Genomic DNA, 18444 nt, shown 5'->3' on the forward strand with positions numbered 1-18444 from the left:
GCCAGAATACAGCAAATACATAGGCGAATGCCAGCAGCAAACCACTGAACTGAGAACGGGACCCCTGTTGAAGGTATCAGAGAAAGGACTGGAAGAGCTTGAAGGGGTTCAAGACCCCATATGAACAACAATGTCAACCAACCAGAGCTTCCAGGGACTAAGCCACTACCCAAAGACTATACATGGACTGACCCTGGGCTCCAACCTCATAGATAGCAATGAATAGCCTAGTAAGAGCACCAGTGGAAGGGAAAGCCCTTGGTCCTGCCAAGACTGAACCCCCAGTGAATGTGATTGTTGGGGGAAGGGCGGTAATGGGGGGAGGATGGGGAGGAGAACACCCTTAAAGAAGGGGAGGGGAGGGGTTAGGAGGATATTGGCCGGAAACCCGGAAAGGGGAATAACAATCGAAATGTAAATAAGAAATACTCAAGTTAATAAAGATGGAAAAAAAAGAAAAAGAAAAGAAAGAAGGTTGAGCAAGCCAAGAGAAGCAAGCCTTTAGGCAAAATTCCTTCATGGTCTCTGCATCAGTTTCTACCTCTAAGTCCTGCCCTGACTTACTTCCTTTCATGATGGACTATAAGCTTTAAAGAAGAAAAAAAATCAACCCGTTACTCCCCAAATTGCTTTTGCTAATGATGTTTACCATAGCCGTAGAAAACAAGCTAAGATAAAAAGCAAAGACAGAAAATCAGAAGGACCCAAGTTGCCAGCACCAGGAATGATGGAAGATGTTTCCTCAGAGATTGTGCAGTTACTGAGGGACCAATGAGGAAGAAGCTTTGTGAATCTGACAGCTCAGGAAGAAAGAAACAATTCTTCAAAAGCCACCGACTGTTCAAATTTATCAAACTTATAAAAGAGTACTCCAAGTAGTCCCAAAATGTTACAGAAATTAACATTTTAGTGATGATTAAAAACCCCTGAAAAATAATTTGTAGGCCTGAGCTTGGTTAGAAACTCTAATGGCCAATTAAGAATTTTACAAAGTCTCTTCTGGAAAATGAGAGAATTCTTATTTTCACAGCTAACAGACAAATAGTATACAGGAGTCCAAACCGTAGACCAATGCCACTCATCAACTTAGACAGCAAAAATCTCAGCAAAATGTTAATAAATTAAACCCAGCAATGTGTAAAATGAAGTGCATACTGCTAGCTAGTGAGATTCATTCCTGATATGCAAAGATGTTTCAAAACTCAAAAATGAGATCAATGCAATTTTCTTTATCAGTGGATTAAAGGGGAGGTCATATGATCCTATTAGTTTACATAGAAAAAGCAGTTGACAATATACAACTGCCTTTGGTAATAAAACTTTCAGCAAACTGGAAAGGGGGGTGTTGTAAACATAATAAAGAGAATCTATGAATATCATACCAAACACGATTAATGGTGAAATACTGAATGGTGGAAAAATTATGAGATCAAGGCAAAAGGCAAGAATCTTATTTATTCCTGTTACACAGAACATCACTGTGTCATAGGAGACCATAGCCAATGCAATACAGCAAGGAAAATGAAGGCATAGAGGCTTTAAACAGTAGACAAAGCCTGTCTCTGTAGATTGCAGGTTTGTGAACACTGAAAAGGATACAGAAAGTCTACTGTAACTTGCTGCGTCCAGTAAGACCTCAGGACATAGAAAACAACTGCTCTTCTACATACTAGTAATGGACAAGCTAAGAACTCTAACTTAAAACATGGCATTTAGAGGTTTTCAAAGGAAAATGCAGTATCTTGATACACATCTAGCAAAATATCCATCAGGTTTATATGCCCAAAATCACAAGTTTTTCCAAAAGGTACTCAAGAAGACCAAAATAAATATAAATGATAAAAATAGAAGCATTTGAAAGAAAATTAATGGCTAGAAATGTAGCTTATTAGTTAGAGTTTTCACCTGGTATGCCTGAAGCTGTAGATTTAATCCTGACCTGGGCACGGTGTGTACACCTGGAATCTCATGGGCATGGGCACAGTGTGTAAACCTCACAGGCATGGGCACAGTGTGAGCACATGGAATCTCATGGGCATGGGCACGGTGTGTACACCTCACAGGCACGGGCATGGTGTGTACACCTGGAATCTCAGAGCTTGGGAGAGACATGGAGACAGGAGGGTAGAAGTTCAAAGTCATCCTTAGCTTACATAATAAGTTAGAGGCCAACCTGAGCTACAAGAGACTTGTCTCAACACAACACAAAACAAAACAAAGCAAACAAACAAAAACAAAAATGGGAAAATTCACAGGTCCCCTAACCATGGAAAAAGTCAAAGACTTGACATCAAAAGCATAATTCATACAAGAGAAAGTGGATAAGATGAATCTATGTTCTCCCCACCCATTTCCTGTCTCTGGTTAATCTCCAGGAATGGAGAGTTATTTCTGTTCCCCAGTCCCCTGAAATTTTAGTTAGGAGCAACAAAGTAGGGCCCAGTGAGCCAAGAGCATTCACCTTACAACTGAGCCAGTTCTCACATTCTACAGGAGCTGGGCTTTGCCTAGTGCGGCCAGCCAGCACCACTGCCCCAGCCATCATGTAGGGATGGAGACCATGCAGCTTAGAAACTCTGGCACATAGCACAGGGCATGCTGCAGGTGTCTTCTGGGGCATTTTGACTGATGCAAGCTGTCTGGCTGACCCTCTCAGCCTCATAAATCTAGTACCCATAATGCACCACAGTGTTTTCAGCTCACTTACCTAAAGATGAAACTCCCAGTTCTACAGATGTTGGGTGGCCGTCCCATGGCTTAGATGTGCTTTAGAGTTTCTGCAGCATTTCCCCATTTCCCTTTGAGCAAGATGGTAGGTTTTTCTGACCCTTCCGTTATTTTCTAGGGCAGAGGTTTTAGGCTCTTGATGAAATTTAATTACACCCTCCACCAAATCCAATTATGATCTGAATTCATGAAATCCCATTAGAACTTCCTTTTGCCTCATTAGATGCACACCGAGGCAGATTCTTGTCTGATCCTCCCTGGCAGATTTCCTAAATGATGGCATCCAGAGACTTTGCATGTATTGTTTATTACCCTTAAGTGCAAATATGCAAAACATGCAAATGAGCCCCAGGGAACTTGCTTAAAGACCAAGCTGGGGTGGGGTGGGGAGGCATTCTGGCACTACCTGGTCAGAGTGGCATGTTCTACAAACTCTGTACAGGAGCTGCTGATTAGAAGGCTGTCTGTCCATAGGTGAGAAGTCTGGCGGTGCCACTGAGAGTCCTGTGATCCACTAGAACAAATATTCCTCCATGCAAAAGAGAAGTCCTTGCTGCAGCTCAGGACTGCTTTCCTCTAGATTATTCCTCTGGACACTAGATTTTTAGATTCATTCAGCATGGGCTAGGGGCAGCAATCTTTCTTCCCTGGCCCAAGTGGTCCATTCTGTAAATAGCAGGGTTTCATTTCTTTTATGGCTGAACCCCATTGTATACATAAAACTCATCTTCTCTGTCTGCTTGTCTATTGATAGGCAGGAAGGTTGGTTCCATGATTAGCTATTATGAATGGTGCTGCAGCAAACACAGGTATATGGTGTGTCTTTAGTATGCTGGCTTCATTATTGGATAGATGCCCAGAAAGGGATGCTGCGTTAGATCATACGGTCATTCTATTTGGGGCTTTTTGAAGAGCCTCGTGGTCTCTAAGATGGCTGTGTAAAGGTAGTATTTTCCATTTACCATCCACCAGGATTCTTTCTGCTTTGTTTTACTATCATCTACTCTGAATGGTGAAATAAAACCACACTATAGTTTACTGGTCCATCCTGATGGCTAACGATATTGAGTGTTTTCATGTATTTGTTGGCTGCTGCTGTTTCTTCTAAGAAGTGTCTGTTTTAAAGTTGAGTGGTTTGGTTTGTCCTGTGAGTTTCTTATATAGTCTAGATGCTAAGCCGTTGTCCGATGACAAATGTCCCCTCCCATTCTGTGGGCTGTCTGTTATGCTGGTGGTTGATCCTTTTGCCCTGCAGAAGAGTTTCGTTTAATATAACCCCTCTTTTATACTTTTCCTGTGGTTTTGAGGTCATAGCTTCAAAATCATTGCCTATACTGCTATTTTAGGGTGCTCCCCTTCTATTTAATCTCTTCTAGAGGGCTCCTCTTCCATTTTATTCTGTACCTTCATAACTTCAGAGGCTTACATTTAGAACTTTGATCCCGTTTGTGTTGATTTTTGTATGGGAGAGAGATGTAGATGATATTCCTTGTACAGAAAAGCCCAAGGACAATGTCAAAGGTACAACAGGACTGATAAACTCAAGAAAGCTCATGATATAAAACCAACACGCAAAACTAGCATTTTATATATCCAATGTACAAATGACAAGATTTCTGAGAAAGAAATCATGAGAGCAGACCTATATTAAAATAGCCAAAACATGAAAATAAAGTGCACAGGGAAAGAATTGAGCCAAAAACCTTTTCCATAGAAATTGCTAGACACCAGAGAATGAAGACGAAGTAGACATAGAAACTAGAAAGAACGGTCCTGCTGGTGTACTGGAATAATTAGTACTGTTAAGATGGCCATAGAGCTCAAAGAATTTATAGGTAAAGTAATAGGTATAGTAATCTCCATCAATGTAGTCCAAACTAAACAAAAACTCAAAACAAACAAACAAACAAAACCATGCTGAAATTCATGAGCAAGAAATCTTGAGCATAATGTATCTATCACTACACCTAATTTCACCAGTAACACAACAGCATGCTACATGCAGAAAGCCAGAGGAAGAAGGCAGAAAGCCAGAAATGAATCCAGCTATCTGCAAATGACAGGGACACCACAAGGTGACAGAAAACACAACAGCCTCTTTGGTAAATGAGAAAAGAAGGTAGCTGGGCACACAGGAATTGAGAACTTAAAAGACAATGGCTTTCTAGAGCCAGCCCAAGAGGACTCTGTAAAGAAATTCCCAGACCAACAGCAGTGATGCAGCAAGCCCAGGACACATGCAGTCCAAGCGGGCACAGGAAAGCCACAGGATCAAAAGGATGGCTTCAAACAGGAAGTGGCTTCTGTTTAACAAAGAGCATGGGTAAGAAGCAGGAAGAGCTTAGCAATGTCATGGGGGAAACATGCTTCTTCTTGACCAGAGTAGGAGAGAAAGAGAGAGGAGGCGGGGAGGGAGGGAGGGAGGGAGGGAGGGAGAGAGAGAGAGAGAGAGAGAGAGAGAGAGAGAGAGAGAGAGAGAGAGAGCGAGCGCCCACTGAGACACCAGGACAAATAGGCTGCAATGAATCACACTCAAGAGCTTGAACAGCTAGATGCTTCTACTGGTTTGAAACCACTGAGGAATGGTCAGTTCTGGAGCAAGACATTGGAGGCAAAGCACTGAGTAGGAGCCTTTTACCTTCTACCTAACACTTTTATTTTATGTGATTTTGAGTTTTTAAGAATCAAGTGTGCTTTGGACATGACTATCATAGTCAGGGACTCACAGCAGCTGTGCTGGCCTACACATGGCCTGTGTAAAACCTACGAAATATCGAGCCAGATGAAACTTCAGCATAGATGAGACAAATGGTCTCCAGCCCCATCCCTAATTGGGGAGCCGCTTCTGGCTATAGGTAGTGTCTGCAGGAGCAAGAATTGTTCCTTTTCGAGGGTGTGGCTACAGGTAGGTTCCCATGCTCCAGTGGATGGCCCCACTTTCATGCACAAATGGGCAATACTAACTGGAGTTTTTGAGTTATCAAAAAACAAACACAAAATCAGAGCGCTCACACACACAAAACCAAACCCAGGAAACAAAGACGTGATGTTCGTAAGGCACATGTTAGGGAAAACATGGAGTAATTGGAGATGAAGGGGCAGATATATTTCAAAAATGTATTCTCAAAAACAAAGAAAAAAATGTAAAGATATATAGTTCCTCCTTGAAGCATAAAAAGTAAAGAAGGAAAGAGAAGGAATAAGGAGTGACAGATGAGAAGTTCTTTCCAAGGGAACAAATTTATCTATATCATCTACCATGTATGTAGTATGTATGTATGTATGTGTGTGTATCATCTTTCATTTATCTACTTATTATCTATCATCTATTACCTATCTTTTATCTATCATCTCTCTTCTATTTACCTATCTCCTATCATCTGTCTCTTATCTATGTATCAGATATCTCTATCTACTTATCTAGGTCTCTATGTCTGTCTGTCTGTCTGTCTGTCTATCTATCCATCTACCTATCTATCTATCTATGTATCTAACTATATCTATCTATCTATCTATCTATCTATCTATCTATCTATCTATCTATCGAATTTACCTATCTTTTAGCCTTGCTCTTCTCCTTCCATAGCAGGAAGAATTTGAAATTTTTCCCAGATAAGTAAGACATAATGAACTGGAATAAGATCCTTGTGGCCATCCTGGAGTGACAGCAAGGGCTGTACTGTGGTGTGAAGTTTTTGAGTTCCCCTCTTTTCTAGAGAGAACACTGTAATGAACCAGAAAGCAATCTCACAGACCCTGGTCATCTGGCTTTGGTTGAGTCCAGTAGCTAGTAGGTGATGTTGAGGGATCCAACATTAGGGCAAGCATGTCCCCAAAATCAGAAGCGAAAGCAGGACCAGCTCAATCACATAGTCCGTCTGAGGGGATGAGATCCAGTTGGCAACAGGATCTGGGCCAGGTGCCCACTGCTGTGGGTCATAACTACATTTTTTTTCTGGAAGATCAGCTTCCTACCTTTTGAAAAGCCAAGGGTCTTCCTGACCCACAGACCTGGAGGTAGGATGGGGAGTTAGTTCAAGAGCCTACAAATAGAAGACGTCATACCTTTACCCATAATACTGACAACAGACATGCAGGAGTGGGTAAAAGGTATGGAATAAGGGGTGTGTGAAATGAGGCCACACAGCTGATCAGCAGAGGTAGTGAGGGCCATGGTGGCTTAGTGCAGCCAAAACTGTGCCTGGGACCAAGCTGCACACTTCAGAACAATGATGGAGCCCAAGCTAGGGTAGTGGCATGGGCTCCTAGAAGGATATCTCCAAGATCTATTGAGGGCTAGGATGGATCCCAAGCAATTCCAAATGTGGTCATCCTCTGTAAAGTAGAGAGACTTCGGGGTAATTTTAAAAAGCTGACCAAGGTAGTTTGAAACGGCATTGTTTTCCCTTTCCAAGTCCATTGACCCTTGCACAAAGCTGGCACCCAGTTTTCAAAACCAGATGTTTTGTCATCTAAATATTTAAAGCTCCCTTCAAGGACTCCATGTGTGCCCTTTTAGAGGAAGGTAGCCTCCCAAATCCAAGCCACTCTTTTATCTTTGTTTCTCCGTTCTCCAGAGAAATCCCTTCATTTTCTGCACAGACTGTAAGTTTCACAGTGAGGTTGATTTTAGCATTGTTGTATGAATGATGCCGTGGGTCTTTGACAAGAATGTGCTAATTGTGTATTTTAATTTTGAGGATAATCTAAACAGAATAGTCTAAGTAGGGTATGTTGACTGTTAGAATAACAGCCATGCAAGTCGGAACTCACACGAGCATCGAGCCTTTGTCTTTGTACAGTGGTTCCCTCGCATCCATGAGACCTCCCCTGATCCGTGGGCTGAACATCTTGAGACACTTAGTCAATGCCTCAAGTCATGAGTAGTGCACAGGGTACAAACCTTGGCTATGCTGTTTGCTCTGGACACACATATCTATGATGAGATTTCATTTCTACATTAGGTTCAGCTAAAAGTAATACTAGAGCAACAGTAACAATAAGTTGTAAGAATTGTTATCAAAACGACTGTATCTGGAAACTTTGTCTTAATATTTTCTGAAGACTTAACCGTGGGTAGCTGAGACCTCAGGCAGTGCCCCTGTGAACAAGAGAGAGCTGGAAGATTTGTAAACTCTCTGTACCAAGCCCCAACCTTGGTCACTAGAAACCAGTGAGGGGAGAAAAGACATAGGCTTAGTGTAAGTGAAAAAGAAAAGTATTTGTGCTGAGCAAAAGCCAAGGGAGGTGGGGTGCACGGTGTGTGCTATAGAAAGGGTGAGGAGAGGGCCTCTTCTCCAACCAGCAGAGCCAAGAGCAAACTGTATGGGGTTCTGCCACATCTAGGAGGGCCAAGTTCCTGCCACAATGCATTTTACGCCTTGCTATCAAGGCCGCTGATGTGAGGTTCATTGTGCTTGTAATGTGGCTTGTATTTAATTTTATCGTTTATAGTTGGACAGATCTATAAACATAAGGTGTTTATATCTAGTTTTATATTTGAGCACGTTTAAGTAACATAATTTGAAACAAGCTAAGTCAACATTGCGAGGGATTTTTCCTCCCTTCAGTTTCCACATTGCTCAAGTTGAAGAAAACTTGAAAGGGCTCATTTTCAGCAACCTCCCTGCTATTTGTTTATTTGTTTTGTCACAGGTTTTTAGGGCTTGTTTGCTTTTCCTTTTCAGTAATAAAAATTATATGCATGTAATGTTGGAGCCGTGATCACGTCCAGGCCCTGGGTCTGAGGACGGGACTGACACATGGCTATGGACATGAACAGAGAACCTGATGGAAGTAAGGGACAGGCCCACAGAGGCGTTTGCAATGTGGTGGGGGTGAGGATAGGGGACTGTCATTTGGGAGGGGCTCTCATTCACTTTGGAGAGTTTAGTCTTCACCAGTCAGTACACTGTTCTTGGTAATGGGGCTAAACCGTCAGAACACCTGTCATTCTCCATGAGGAATGCAGGCCTGCTCTGTGGCCCATCTGCTCTCAAGGCCTGACCCACTTCCCGGAAGTCAACTTTCCTGAACTGACCTTGTGGTCATTCCTGGGTCTTGACTCAACCACCTCAAATCTGGAGAGGGATAGAGCCTCAGGAAGCTCCCTGCCCCCAACCCTCCATGAATCCTTCAGCTGGACTTCTCTATGGTCCCTTTTCCCAGTCATAGTGCACACATCTGAACTTGGAGATTTGGCTGTGCAGCAGACTGGGGATAAGGACGAACGTTTCCTGCCCCTCAATAGGGAAGGGTTTGGACCAAAAATGAAAACCCGGGAGGCTTTGCGTCAGGTGTTTGCAGAGCAGACCTGCTCCTGAGCTGGACCCTATGGCACATGGTGAACTGGCTGGACACACAAAGTGGGTTCTTTTGAGTAATAACAGAACTGGCGGAGCTGGGGGTTGGGGCGTGGCCACACTCCAGGCTCCTCTTACCAGCCTCTGGGAGTCACCAGAAGATAAGTGAGCAGTGATCTCTACCTTCAGGGCCTGGTGGGTCCTTTAATACCGCTCAGAGCTGGTAAGCATTTAGGTAATCTGAGGTCCTTTTTCCTTTGCCCGGGGCCTACAGCTGCTGCTTCGCTCTCCCTGGTAGCTGTCCTTGGGGATGTGGGTTCAAGTTTTCCAGAATTTCAAGTGTCGAGCAAGGTATTTTTTTTTTGGTTCTTTTTTTTCGGAGCTGGGGACTGAACCCAGGGCCTTGCGCTTCCTAGGTAAGTGCTCTACCAGAGCAAGGTATTTTTAATGTGCAATGACTGGCATGGTGGTATCAAACCAAGCCTATCTACCAGGAGTGATGAGAGCCACCCACATAGTAGGCCGGGCCCGTGGCTCCCAAACAATTCTCCTGGATGTTTCTACTCTGAACACTAGCTTTGAGTACTAATGGAAAAGGTTGGCGGCTCCCTGGGGAGGGCAAAGGACCAGGATTGAGCTTCACAAGTTACTGCCCTTAGATCCATGATATTCCCAGGAGATGGACTCTAGCGACCAAAAGTCCCCTGAATTGTATGTAACTATAAGAAGCTGCAGAGTCAGGGGTGGGGGGTCACATGAGGAATGATGCTCTGTTTCATTCACATTGTGAAACCTCTGGCTTGGCCTTTGCCTAGAGAATGGGGGCATCGCCTGCAGTATATGTAGGATTGTACGCATGTATATTGTATTCTGTGTTGCTATCGAGTCCTGGGTGCACAGCATGAATGCAATTGTATTATATTGTGGCCACCCTGTGCTTTTGTATAAGCTTCATGTCTCTTCCCTACACCAAAGGTGACTTTGGTTTTTATACAGTGAGCTGGGTAGGTCACCAGTCATTAGTTCACCAGCTCTTCTCTGGCAAAGAACAATTCAAGCAAGTCCCATGAAGGGGTGTTGTACGTGGCCCTGCTGTAACAGTAAAAGATAGGAACTGCATGCTGCTGCTGCGACTCAGACTGTACGACTCATGTATGTGAGGAACTGAAGAGGGAAAGTGGGAAGGAAGAGGAAGACTAAGGAGAAAAGGGTCTGTCTGTCTGTCTGTCTGTCTGTCTGTCTTTTCTTTACTGCCACACAGCACTTCCCACAGACACATGGAGGTGTCAAATCATATCTGTAATGGTACATTTAGAGAGTCTGCCTTAGAAGCCCCAATGGGAAACAGCAAAGGGGGCTTTCCTAGCATCCTCTGTGCCCTCTGAGGTGTTCTTCCCACAGCCCTGGAAGTCATATTTCCCTCCCTGTCCTGATGGCACCAAGTGTGAATGGGTGCTGCCTATCTATGCCTATAGTGTTGTGACTTCACCTGTCACTTCTATGCCTACCATGGAGCTATGTCTCTGCCATCTGTCCAGTAGTCACCTATTCCTGTATTCTGTATGAACCCTGGTCCCTGCCACTACAGCTGTCCCATAGTAGGCACTGTTTGGTATAGAATTATTAAAACATGAACTCTGGTTTTAAGTTCTTACCCTGGCTCTGAGACCCTGGCAACCTGCTTGAGTTGTTTTATGTAGACAATCAATACCCATTAAATAAGTTTTCTATCTAAAGAGTTTAGAACAGAAAGAGCCTGAGGCAGGTGCTCAGAGCAAAAGGCTGTTGTCATTGTAAGTGTGGCATAAAGAGTTAAGGGAGGAAGGAAGGAAGGAAGGAAGGAAGGAAGGAAGGAAGGAAGGAAGGTTAGTTGGTTGGTTTTCTGATCTTTAAAGTTCAGGTCAACTCTCCTTCCCCTACTCCTTACGTGAAAGGCTCCATTTCACTCTTTGAGCTTCTGGGCCTGTTGTGACCTTGCTGGTGAGTCATGACCTTACTGGTATCTCCAGGTATCACTCAGAATTTACATGTTAACTTCAAATAGCTTTAACGAGTCTCTGCTCACCTCCCTTCTTCGATCCCTTTCCTCCTCTTCCTCTTACTGTGTTTCCCTCAGCTCTCTCCACCTTCTCTCTTCTCACCAGAGAATTCTGAACTTCTCAAGAAGCCTTTCCTGGGTGTGTCATCAGGCATCTAAGAGAAGCAGACTGTTACAGCGTCTGATGGAGAGTCACACCTACTTGCCGTTTGCTGATCTTCACACACTGTGGTGACCCCTGAGCTGACCTTTAGGAGCCCAGTATTGCTACTTCAGCAGAGGAAAACATAGGGTGTTCCGTTCCATGTACATTTTGAGTAAGAACAAATGACATTTTAGCATACGTGCCATGCAATATTTAAGTGTCTGTGTTAACAAGGTATCCATGGCAATCCCAACTGAAAGTACAGGACCAGATCCAGCTTTAGGGGGTGATATCTAGGAAGTAGCATGGGGCCATGTGCAGAAAGACACCACTTGGTTTTCTGTCCTCCACTCACCATCAGAACTTACTAAAGGACACCACTCCTGTTTACTTTGCGCTTGCAGGACGACGTGGGCCCCTGAAGCCCCAAGCACTTCCACCTCGCTGGACTCTATAGCCAATCACAATGCAGATCCGAGTGCAGCCCCACCACCCCCTGTCCCTCCCTTCTCCCTAGAGGGTTATCTAGAAGTTTCTCCTTAGACTCATATTTTTCTATCCTAATTGGCTCAAATGTTTCTGTCTTGGCAGCAAACCTTCCCAGTTATACTTTTTACTCCAAGTTCACTGTACCTGGCAAGAATCAGTGAAATCTTTAGCATATGGAAATGCAAAGTTGATTCACAGATGCCTTGAAAAGCTATTTGACCTAAGAAACCGAAAAACAAAACCCCTTTTTATTGGTGTCACACAATCTGTGTTCCAGGATGCACATGATATTTATTATAAATGTGTGCTTCTGATGTGTGTTTCTGTACAGTTCCTCACATTCATAGTCTTCAATGTTGGCCACAGATTAGCTTAATTCCTCCTGTAGATGGGTCCTGGTTTCGTTGTTGTTGTGAGTTTTTGTTTTGTTTTGTTTTTTTTTTAAGAAAAAAAATGAAATCTTTGCTGACTACGCAGTCACTCCCAAGTTCTAAGAAAGGACTCTTGGGTAGGCATGCAAGAAATAGGGTAGTCACACGTAGAAACAGAGGTCTGTATAAATAGCCAAGACAGTCTTCAGACAGAAACTGTATCACAACCCCCCTTGAGGAGATTTGGTGTAAGGACAGCACCAGACTTAGATTTAAAAAAATCATTTTTATAAAAGAATATACATTAAATAATGAAATCTCTACTATAAAGAAAATCCTGGCAAAGAAATGTGTTGCAGAATTTCCTGGGTTCGAGATGCACTTGTGCTATACCTGAGGTCCATCCAGGGCACGGAAGTGATGGCTGGAGAGAATCTCTCTGTCCTACTTTACTTCTGTAACTTCTTGTGAATCAGCGGTGCTTCTAAAGTGGGAAATCACACTAAAGATATAACGAGATGAAAATATGAAACATGGTATACTATAATCAGGAACATCTCACAGGTGGAAAAGCCTACCTCAGCTGCATGCTTAGCTAAGGCATCTGCCCTATCTTGACTGCCTGTTATTTTGTCTGATAAAGTATTGGATCCAGAGACTGTAGCCCCCAAGTCTTAGCGGCTGAGAGCTTCTATCGCTACTCCAAGGATCAGCCTTGACTACCTACTACATTGAATTTGAGAAGCTCTGGAAGATTATCAAAACACACCTGGGTGTGGCTGTGAGGATTCCCCAAGAGTGAAGACCCTTGACTGTACAGTCTCCTAGGCCAGGAGCCTCAATGGACTGACAAAAAGAAAGGAGAAAGCCGGTTAATGACATACTCCCTGCTTTCTGGCCACCATGATGCCTAGGGTTCTGCCCTACTCTACCCTCTATGCTATGAAACTGTGAGTCAAAACAAATCCTCCCATGATGTTGTTTGTTGGCTATTTGCCACAGGGACAAGAAAGCCTTCCAACATCTGGACTCTGTTGCCAGGGAGGCATGAGCAGCACAAAATAACCCATTTGAATAGCACGTGCATTTGTCATGACCTAGAAAAGGAGCGAGATCCCAAGTGGGTTAGCTGCTTCTGTGGCACTATCCAGGGGGCAGTTTCTCTCGTCTCTCTTAAATTTAGCAGGGAGAAGTTGATTATTATATCATTCTAATTTTATTCTAATTAGGGTGACATAATAGTCTCAATTTGAGTTGCTTAAATCAGAAAGGCTTAAGCGGCTTAAGTTGGAGGGTGTCACGGAGCCACGGGAGAGGGGAGTGAAGACAAGAAGGGAACTTGCCCGTTCCCTCATTCAGGACGATGACTTCTCGTTCCTTGTCTACTGGAGAAGGACAAACATGTCTGCCCTTCTGTTAGCTATGTTCCCTGCAGCAGGGAGACCACAGAACAACCAGCATGGACTCTGAGGTGACCATCAACCCAGGGAGCAGTGCAGTGGGCAGAAATCGGAAACAGCACTTTCTTAATTGATGTAGTGATGCTGTCTCTGGAGCCAGAGGGAGACTGAGTCAGAAAATCATAAATTAAATAGATTTACAAAACTGTAAATGCTCATCTTGATGATACATTGGGAAACCTGAACTTACGATTTTAATGTGGGGCCATTTTAATTTTACCTCCGGTTAGAGTCATTTGCTTCCCTTGCTGTTGGCAGTATTTGATTTTCACACTTACTTTATATAGCTGTCAACGTCCATGAAAATGTTTGTGTCACTTGACCCCGTCATACGGTGATTCCAAGCCCACTGGAATTAGCGTGCTGGTACTCTATACCGTGTTCTCACCCCCTCCATGACTCTAAGGTAAAATCTTAGGCCACGTGGTCCATCTAAAGACATAACTTTATTTTTTAAATATTTATTTGTTTTTATTTTATGTATAGGGGTGTTTTGCTTGCATGTATGTCTGTGTACCCTGTGTGTGCCATACCCAAGGAGACCTAAAGAGGGTGTCAAATGCCCTGGAACTGGAGTTACAAAAGGTTGTGAATCTGCCATGTGGGTGCTGGCATTCAGCCTGCGTCCTTTGGAAGAGCAGCCAGCGCTCTTAACCGCTGAGCCATCTTTCCGGCCCCTAAAGAAATAAATTATTTAGGACAATACTTCAAGGAACCACGCAAAAATGTCACATCCTTGCACAGCTTCAGGGACTTGACCTGAGAGGAGCTGCGGGTGAATAAAGAAGTAACAGACACACGGACACACGGACAGACACCCTGGGCTGGGGTGAGCTGGGCCCTCTACTGGAGAAACAGCACCCCGGAAACTCAGTGTGTTTATTGTATAGAGGTGAACAGGGAGGCAGGGTTATTGTATACAGATAATCAAGGATTCTGGGTTGATCGTACACAGCTGGATGGAGGAGGCAGGTTTCTAATCTCAATAGAAGCAGTCTCTAATGGAGAGCAGTCCTCAGGCCATAAACATTGTGGGGAGGGGAAGTTACGGTGGCCGTTTCCTGACACTTGCGCTCACACCCCAAAGGAAGGTTTTTGTATTTTGCTGAGCCCCACTCTCGCAGGGAAGGCTTCGCCGTTTTCCTGAGAGTTTGGGGTCGTCGCACGGTTGTTCTTCGGTCAATCGTACGCATTTACTCAGGACTTTACTCCCGCGGGGCTTTCTCTGCTCCCTGCAAGAAAGTTTGGAGGTCAGCGGACAACTTTGCAACAACTAATTTTCTCCTTCCACCCTCCAGGGGAACTGAAATCAGGTTGACAGGTCGGCGATGAGTGCCTTTACCCACGGAGCCATCTCGATGGCCCTAAAGTCAGTTTATAATAAGCAAAATAAAAATCTCAGTGAGTCGCAGCAGTGGCTGCCTCTCTGCACAGCATTCTGTGGCAGCCTCAAGTGCAGACTACAGCTCAGGCTCCAGCACCAGTTGGATCTGGAAACATCCCCGAGTGCTTTCAGTTAGGAAGCGAGAGAATGGCTGAGTCACTGTGTGCTGACCTAAAACTCTTAGGTCCTTCACCAGGCAGCTTGACCTTTGCAGAGTCTGGCACCAGAGAACCCAACGGCTTTGATGTTAGTGACTCAGATTCTGGGTTCCCAACAGCCGACCAACCAGTGTTTGAACGTGGCCTTTGGTAGAACGTCGCAGGTAGCTTAGCCCTCGGCTGGCTGAGGCTGTCCTAAGCACTTCACACGTGGTATTATACACCCCAGTGCTAACAAAGTTCCCCCAGACCCCACCCCACCCAATCCTCTGAGATCTTTCAGCATCTGCTCCCAGGAGCAGTATGGTTTTCTCTAAGAACCCTCGTGTTCATTTGCATGAGGATTTAGTCTCCATGAGCAAAACAGGAAAATGCTATCTGTCTGGATATGTTGATATGGAGATTAAGGGCTAGGGAGGCAGTTCAATGTGGAAAATGCCTGCTAGGTAAGGGTGAAGGACCCATGTAAACAGGTGTGGCTGTGTGCATTTTTAACATCAGCAATGGGGGAGTGGAGGCAGGCAGATCCCAGGGGCTCACTGGCCAGCCAGCCTAGCTAAAATGGTGGACTCCTGGTTCAATAAGGAACCTGTCACAGAAAAAAAAAAAGTAGAGAGAGAAATTGATTTCTGGCCTCCACACTCCTATACATGAGTGAGTGTACTTATACAATATGTATACACACACACACACACACACACACACACACACACACACACACACCACTGAACTATATCATATGTTGCATAACAGTATGCAATTGGAAGCAACCTAAATATCTCACTGAGTAGAAATGTTTAATTAGTTATGGTTTGTCAAAACAATATTATATAGTCATTAGGCAGATAAATAGATTTGTATGTCCCAATGAAAATCAAAGTATCACTTATAATACTGTTGTGAACGACAGCATATATCACATGCATACAATCCACATGAAACTATTTCAGAAATACAGGGCCTGGGGAACAGTCTTAGAATCAGGGTACTCAGCAGGCTGAGGCCAGAGGATTGCGGGTCTGAGAGCAGCCTGAGAAACTCAGTAAGATTTGTCTTTAAATAAAGTAAAAGGAAAAAAAATCATATATTTGGTTTAGGACTGCAGAGATGGCTCAGTGGGTAAAGTGCTTGTCATATTAAATTAAGTAACTGAAATTTGATCCCCAGACTCATGAAAAGAAGCAAAGCTGTACACACACACACACACACACACACACACACACACACACAAGAGAGAGACAGACAGAGACAGAGAGACAGAGAGAGAGACAGAGAGAGAGACAGAGACAGACAGAGAGAGACAGAGACAGAGACAGAGACAGAGAGATCATGTATGTTATTGTGAAGAGATGCAGCAGCCCATTGGGTTAGCCCTGACAAGCATTTGGTAGTGTGTGACTCTGTCAGCAGGGCAGTCTGAGCTTGGGCATCATGGTTCATGGCTCGGCTGGGTTTGCTTGTGCTCACTCCTGCTACAAGGACTTGGTCAGTGGCAGGTTGGGCCAAGTTACATCACTCATACATCTAGTACTGGCTGTGTACTGTTGGTTAAGCCTCTTTTGTGAGTGATCCACAGATAATTTTGAGCAGATCTGCAACAATATTCAGTGTTTTGAGACAATTGTAATTTTAAAGTTATGGGAAGGACGGATATTGATAGATTTCTTTGAGTATTTTAATAGTATTCCCCAAAGGCTTAAACTATGGTCCCATTCAGGGTCTTTGCTGGCCGTGTCCAGATGCCACCAATACATCAGCTCAGGGGGTGTTGGACAATGTCCAGGATGGGGAGTGTACAGTCCTCATTTCCCCTTGAGACATAAGAGCACTGCTGTACATCAGGCCTAAAGGGAAAAGCTGGATCTGGGACTAGCAGGATCCAGATCCCATTCAGAGCTGGTGTGGAGCACTGGAGGGGTGGGAGAAGAGAGAAGGCCTTCCTCAGAAGTCTCAGTGGTGTGGCTCTTTTAGGAGAAGGCCTTCCCCATGGCAATCTTTAATGAGATGATCTTAACTTGTTCATATTTCTTTATTAGGGGTGGATGTGAATGCATATGCACATCGGGATGAGCCGGGGATTATATGATTTGGGGGTATGAGAATATCCAGGAAGGGAAGATCATTGGCTTGACGGTTAAGGCTATTGAGATGTCTCATTAGCATGAAGAGGCTTTCCAGGTGCTGTGCTATGTGTCTGACTGCTCTGGGTCACCTTGGTTGAGTGTCATGGTCATGTGCTCCAGAGCAGGGACAGAGGCAGGGAGGAAGCAACTCCACTCCTGCCAGCTTAGATCTCTGATAATTCCCAGGGTTTGAGTACGCATGGCCCACCTTGGCAGTTCTTATGCGCTTCTTGTGAAAGGCAGAAAGGGAAAACAGATGCCTGGGCCATGAGGGCAAGCCGACTTCATGTGTTCATATACCAAGATGGTCTGTCTCACGGCTGATGTAAGAGACTAACAGAAGCCAGGGGAGAAAGAAGTTCTTCAGAGCTGGGATTAAGCCATGAGGAAGAATCAAAGTGGCCTGGTAAACGCCACATATCTACCACAGGACGTGGAGGCTCCCAGAAGGATGGGGTCTTAGGTCTCTCCCTTCCCATGGAGCTTGTTAATGGTCAGTGAACTTAATCTGGCTATGGCTTTGGAAGACACTGACAGGTCCAACACTTGTGAGATGTGGCTAATGTATTGTAAACTCTGTGCAGGTTGTGGCCCGGGAACTGCTGGCCCAGTACAGCAAGCAGCATAAGAAAAACCCATTCTTGGGTATGATCCAGAACTGGACTGAAACTGCCATGGACAAGCTGAGAACCAGGTACATGCGGCCCAAGACATCATCCTTCCTCCATAGGGGTTTACTCTGCGCCTGTTTCTAGAACATTGACACAGGTCAACTGAGCTTGTTTGACAAATTTAGTATCTGATGGCTACAAAAGCAGTAAGGACTATGTAAAATTAGTGCTATGTTCCTGCCATCTAACTTAAGACCTAAAGTATTTCTGACTCTGCCCTTTCAAATTTCTTCTTATTTATTCTGTGAATTTAAATCTTAAAACTTGATGAGGTAGGTTCTTTCTTCTTTCCATTTTACTTGTAGAGAAACTGAGGGACAAAAATTAAGTATTTTTCTCAAAGTTAAATGGAGTATGAGTGGCTGGGGTGAGATTTGACCCCAGCCTGTCCACTTTGGGGAATCTATGCCTGGATTACTTTTTTAATTTATTTTTAAATTATTGTCTTTAACCTCTATTGAAAAGACTCAATATCTGATATATTATGTGATTTTTCTGTTTTCACCTCAGATTTTTCTTTTACTTTGGTTTACCTAAGTTAGACGAGTAGACAGGAACCTTCATTGTATGAGTAAA

General features: G+C 44.1%; 1 protein-coding gene across 2 annotated transcripts in view; it reads left to right on the forward strand.

Moving 5' to 3' along the window:
• Acoxl (acyl-CoA oxidase-like) overlaps nucleotides 1–18444 on the forward strand; it is a 305952-nt gene that overhangs the window by 189752 nt on the left and 97756 nt on the right. For both annotated transcript variants that reach the window (NM_001106508.2, NM_001415677.1), the window contains one exon: nucleotides 17782–17891. In NM_001106508.2, the coding sequence (NP_001099978.1) occupies nucleotides 17782–17891 (110 nt within the window). The remainder of the gene's footprint in view (nucleotides 1–17781; nucleotides 17892–18444) is intronic.

This window comes from Rattus norvegicus, chromosome 3, assembly GCF_036323735.1.
Source record: "Rattus norvegicus strain BN/NHsdMcwi chromosome 3, GRCr8, whole genome shotgun sequence".
Lineage (NCBI taxonomy): Eukaryota > Metazoa > Chordata > Mammalia > Rodentia > Muridae > Rattus > Rattus norvegicus.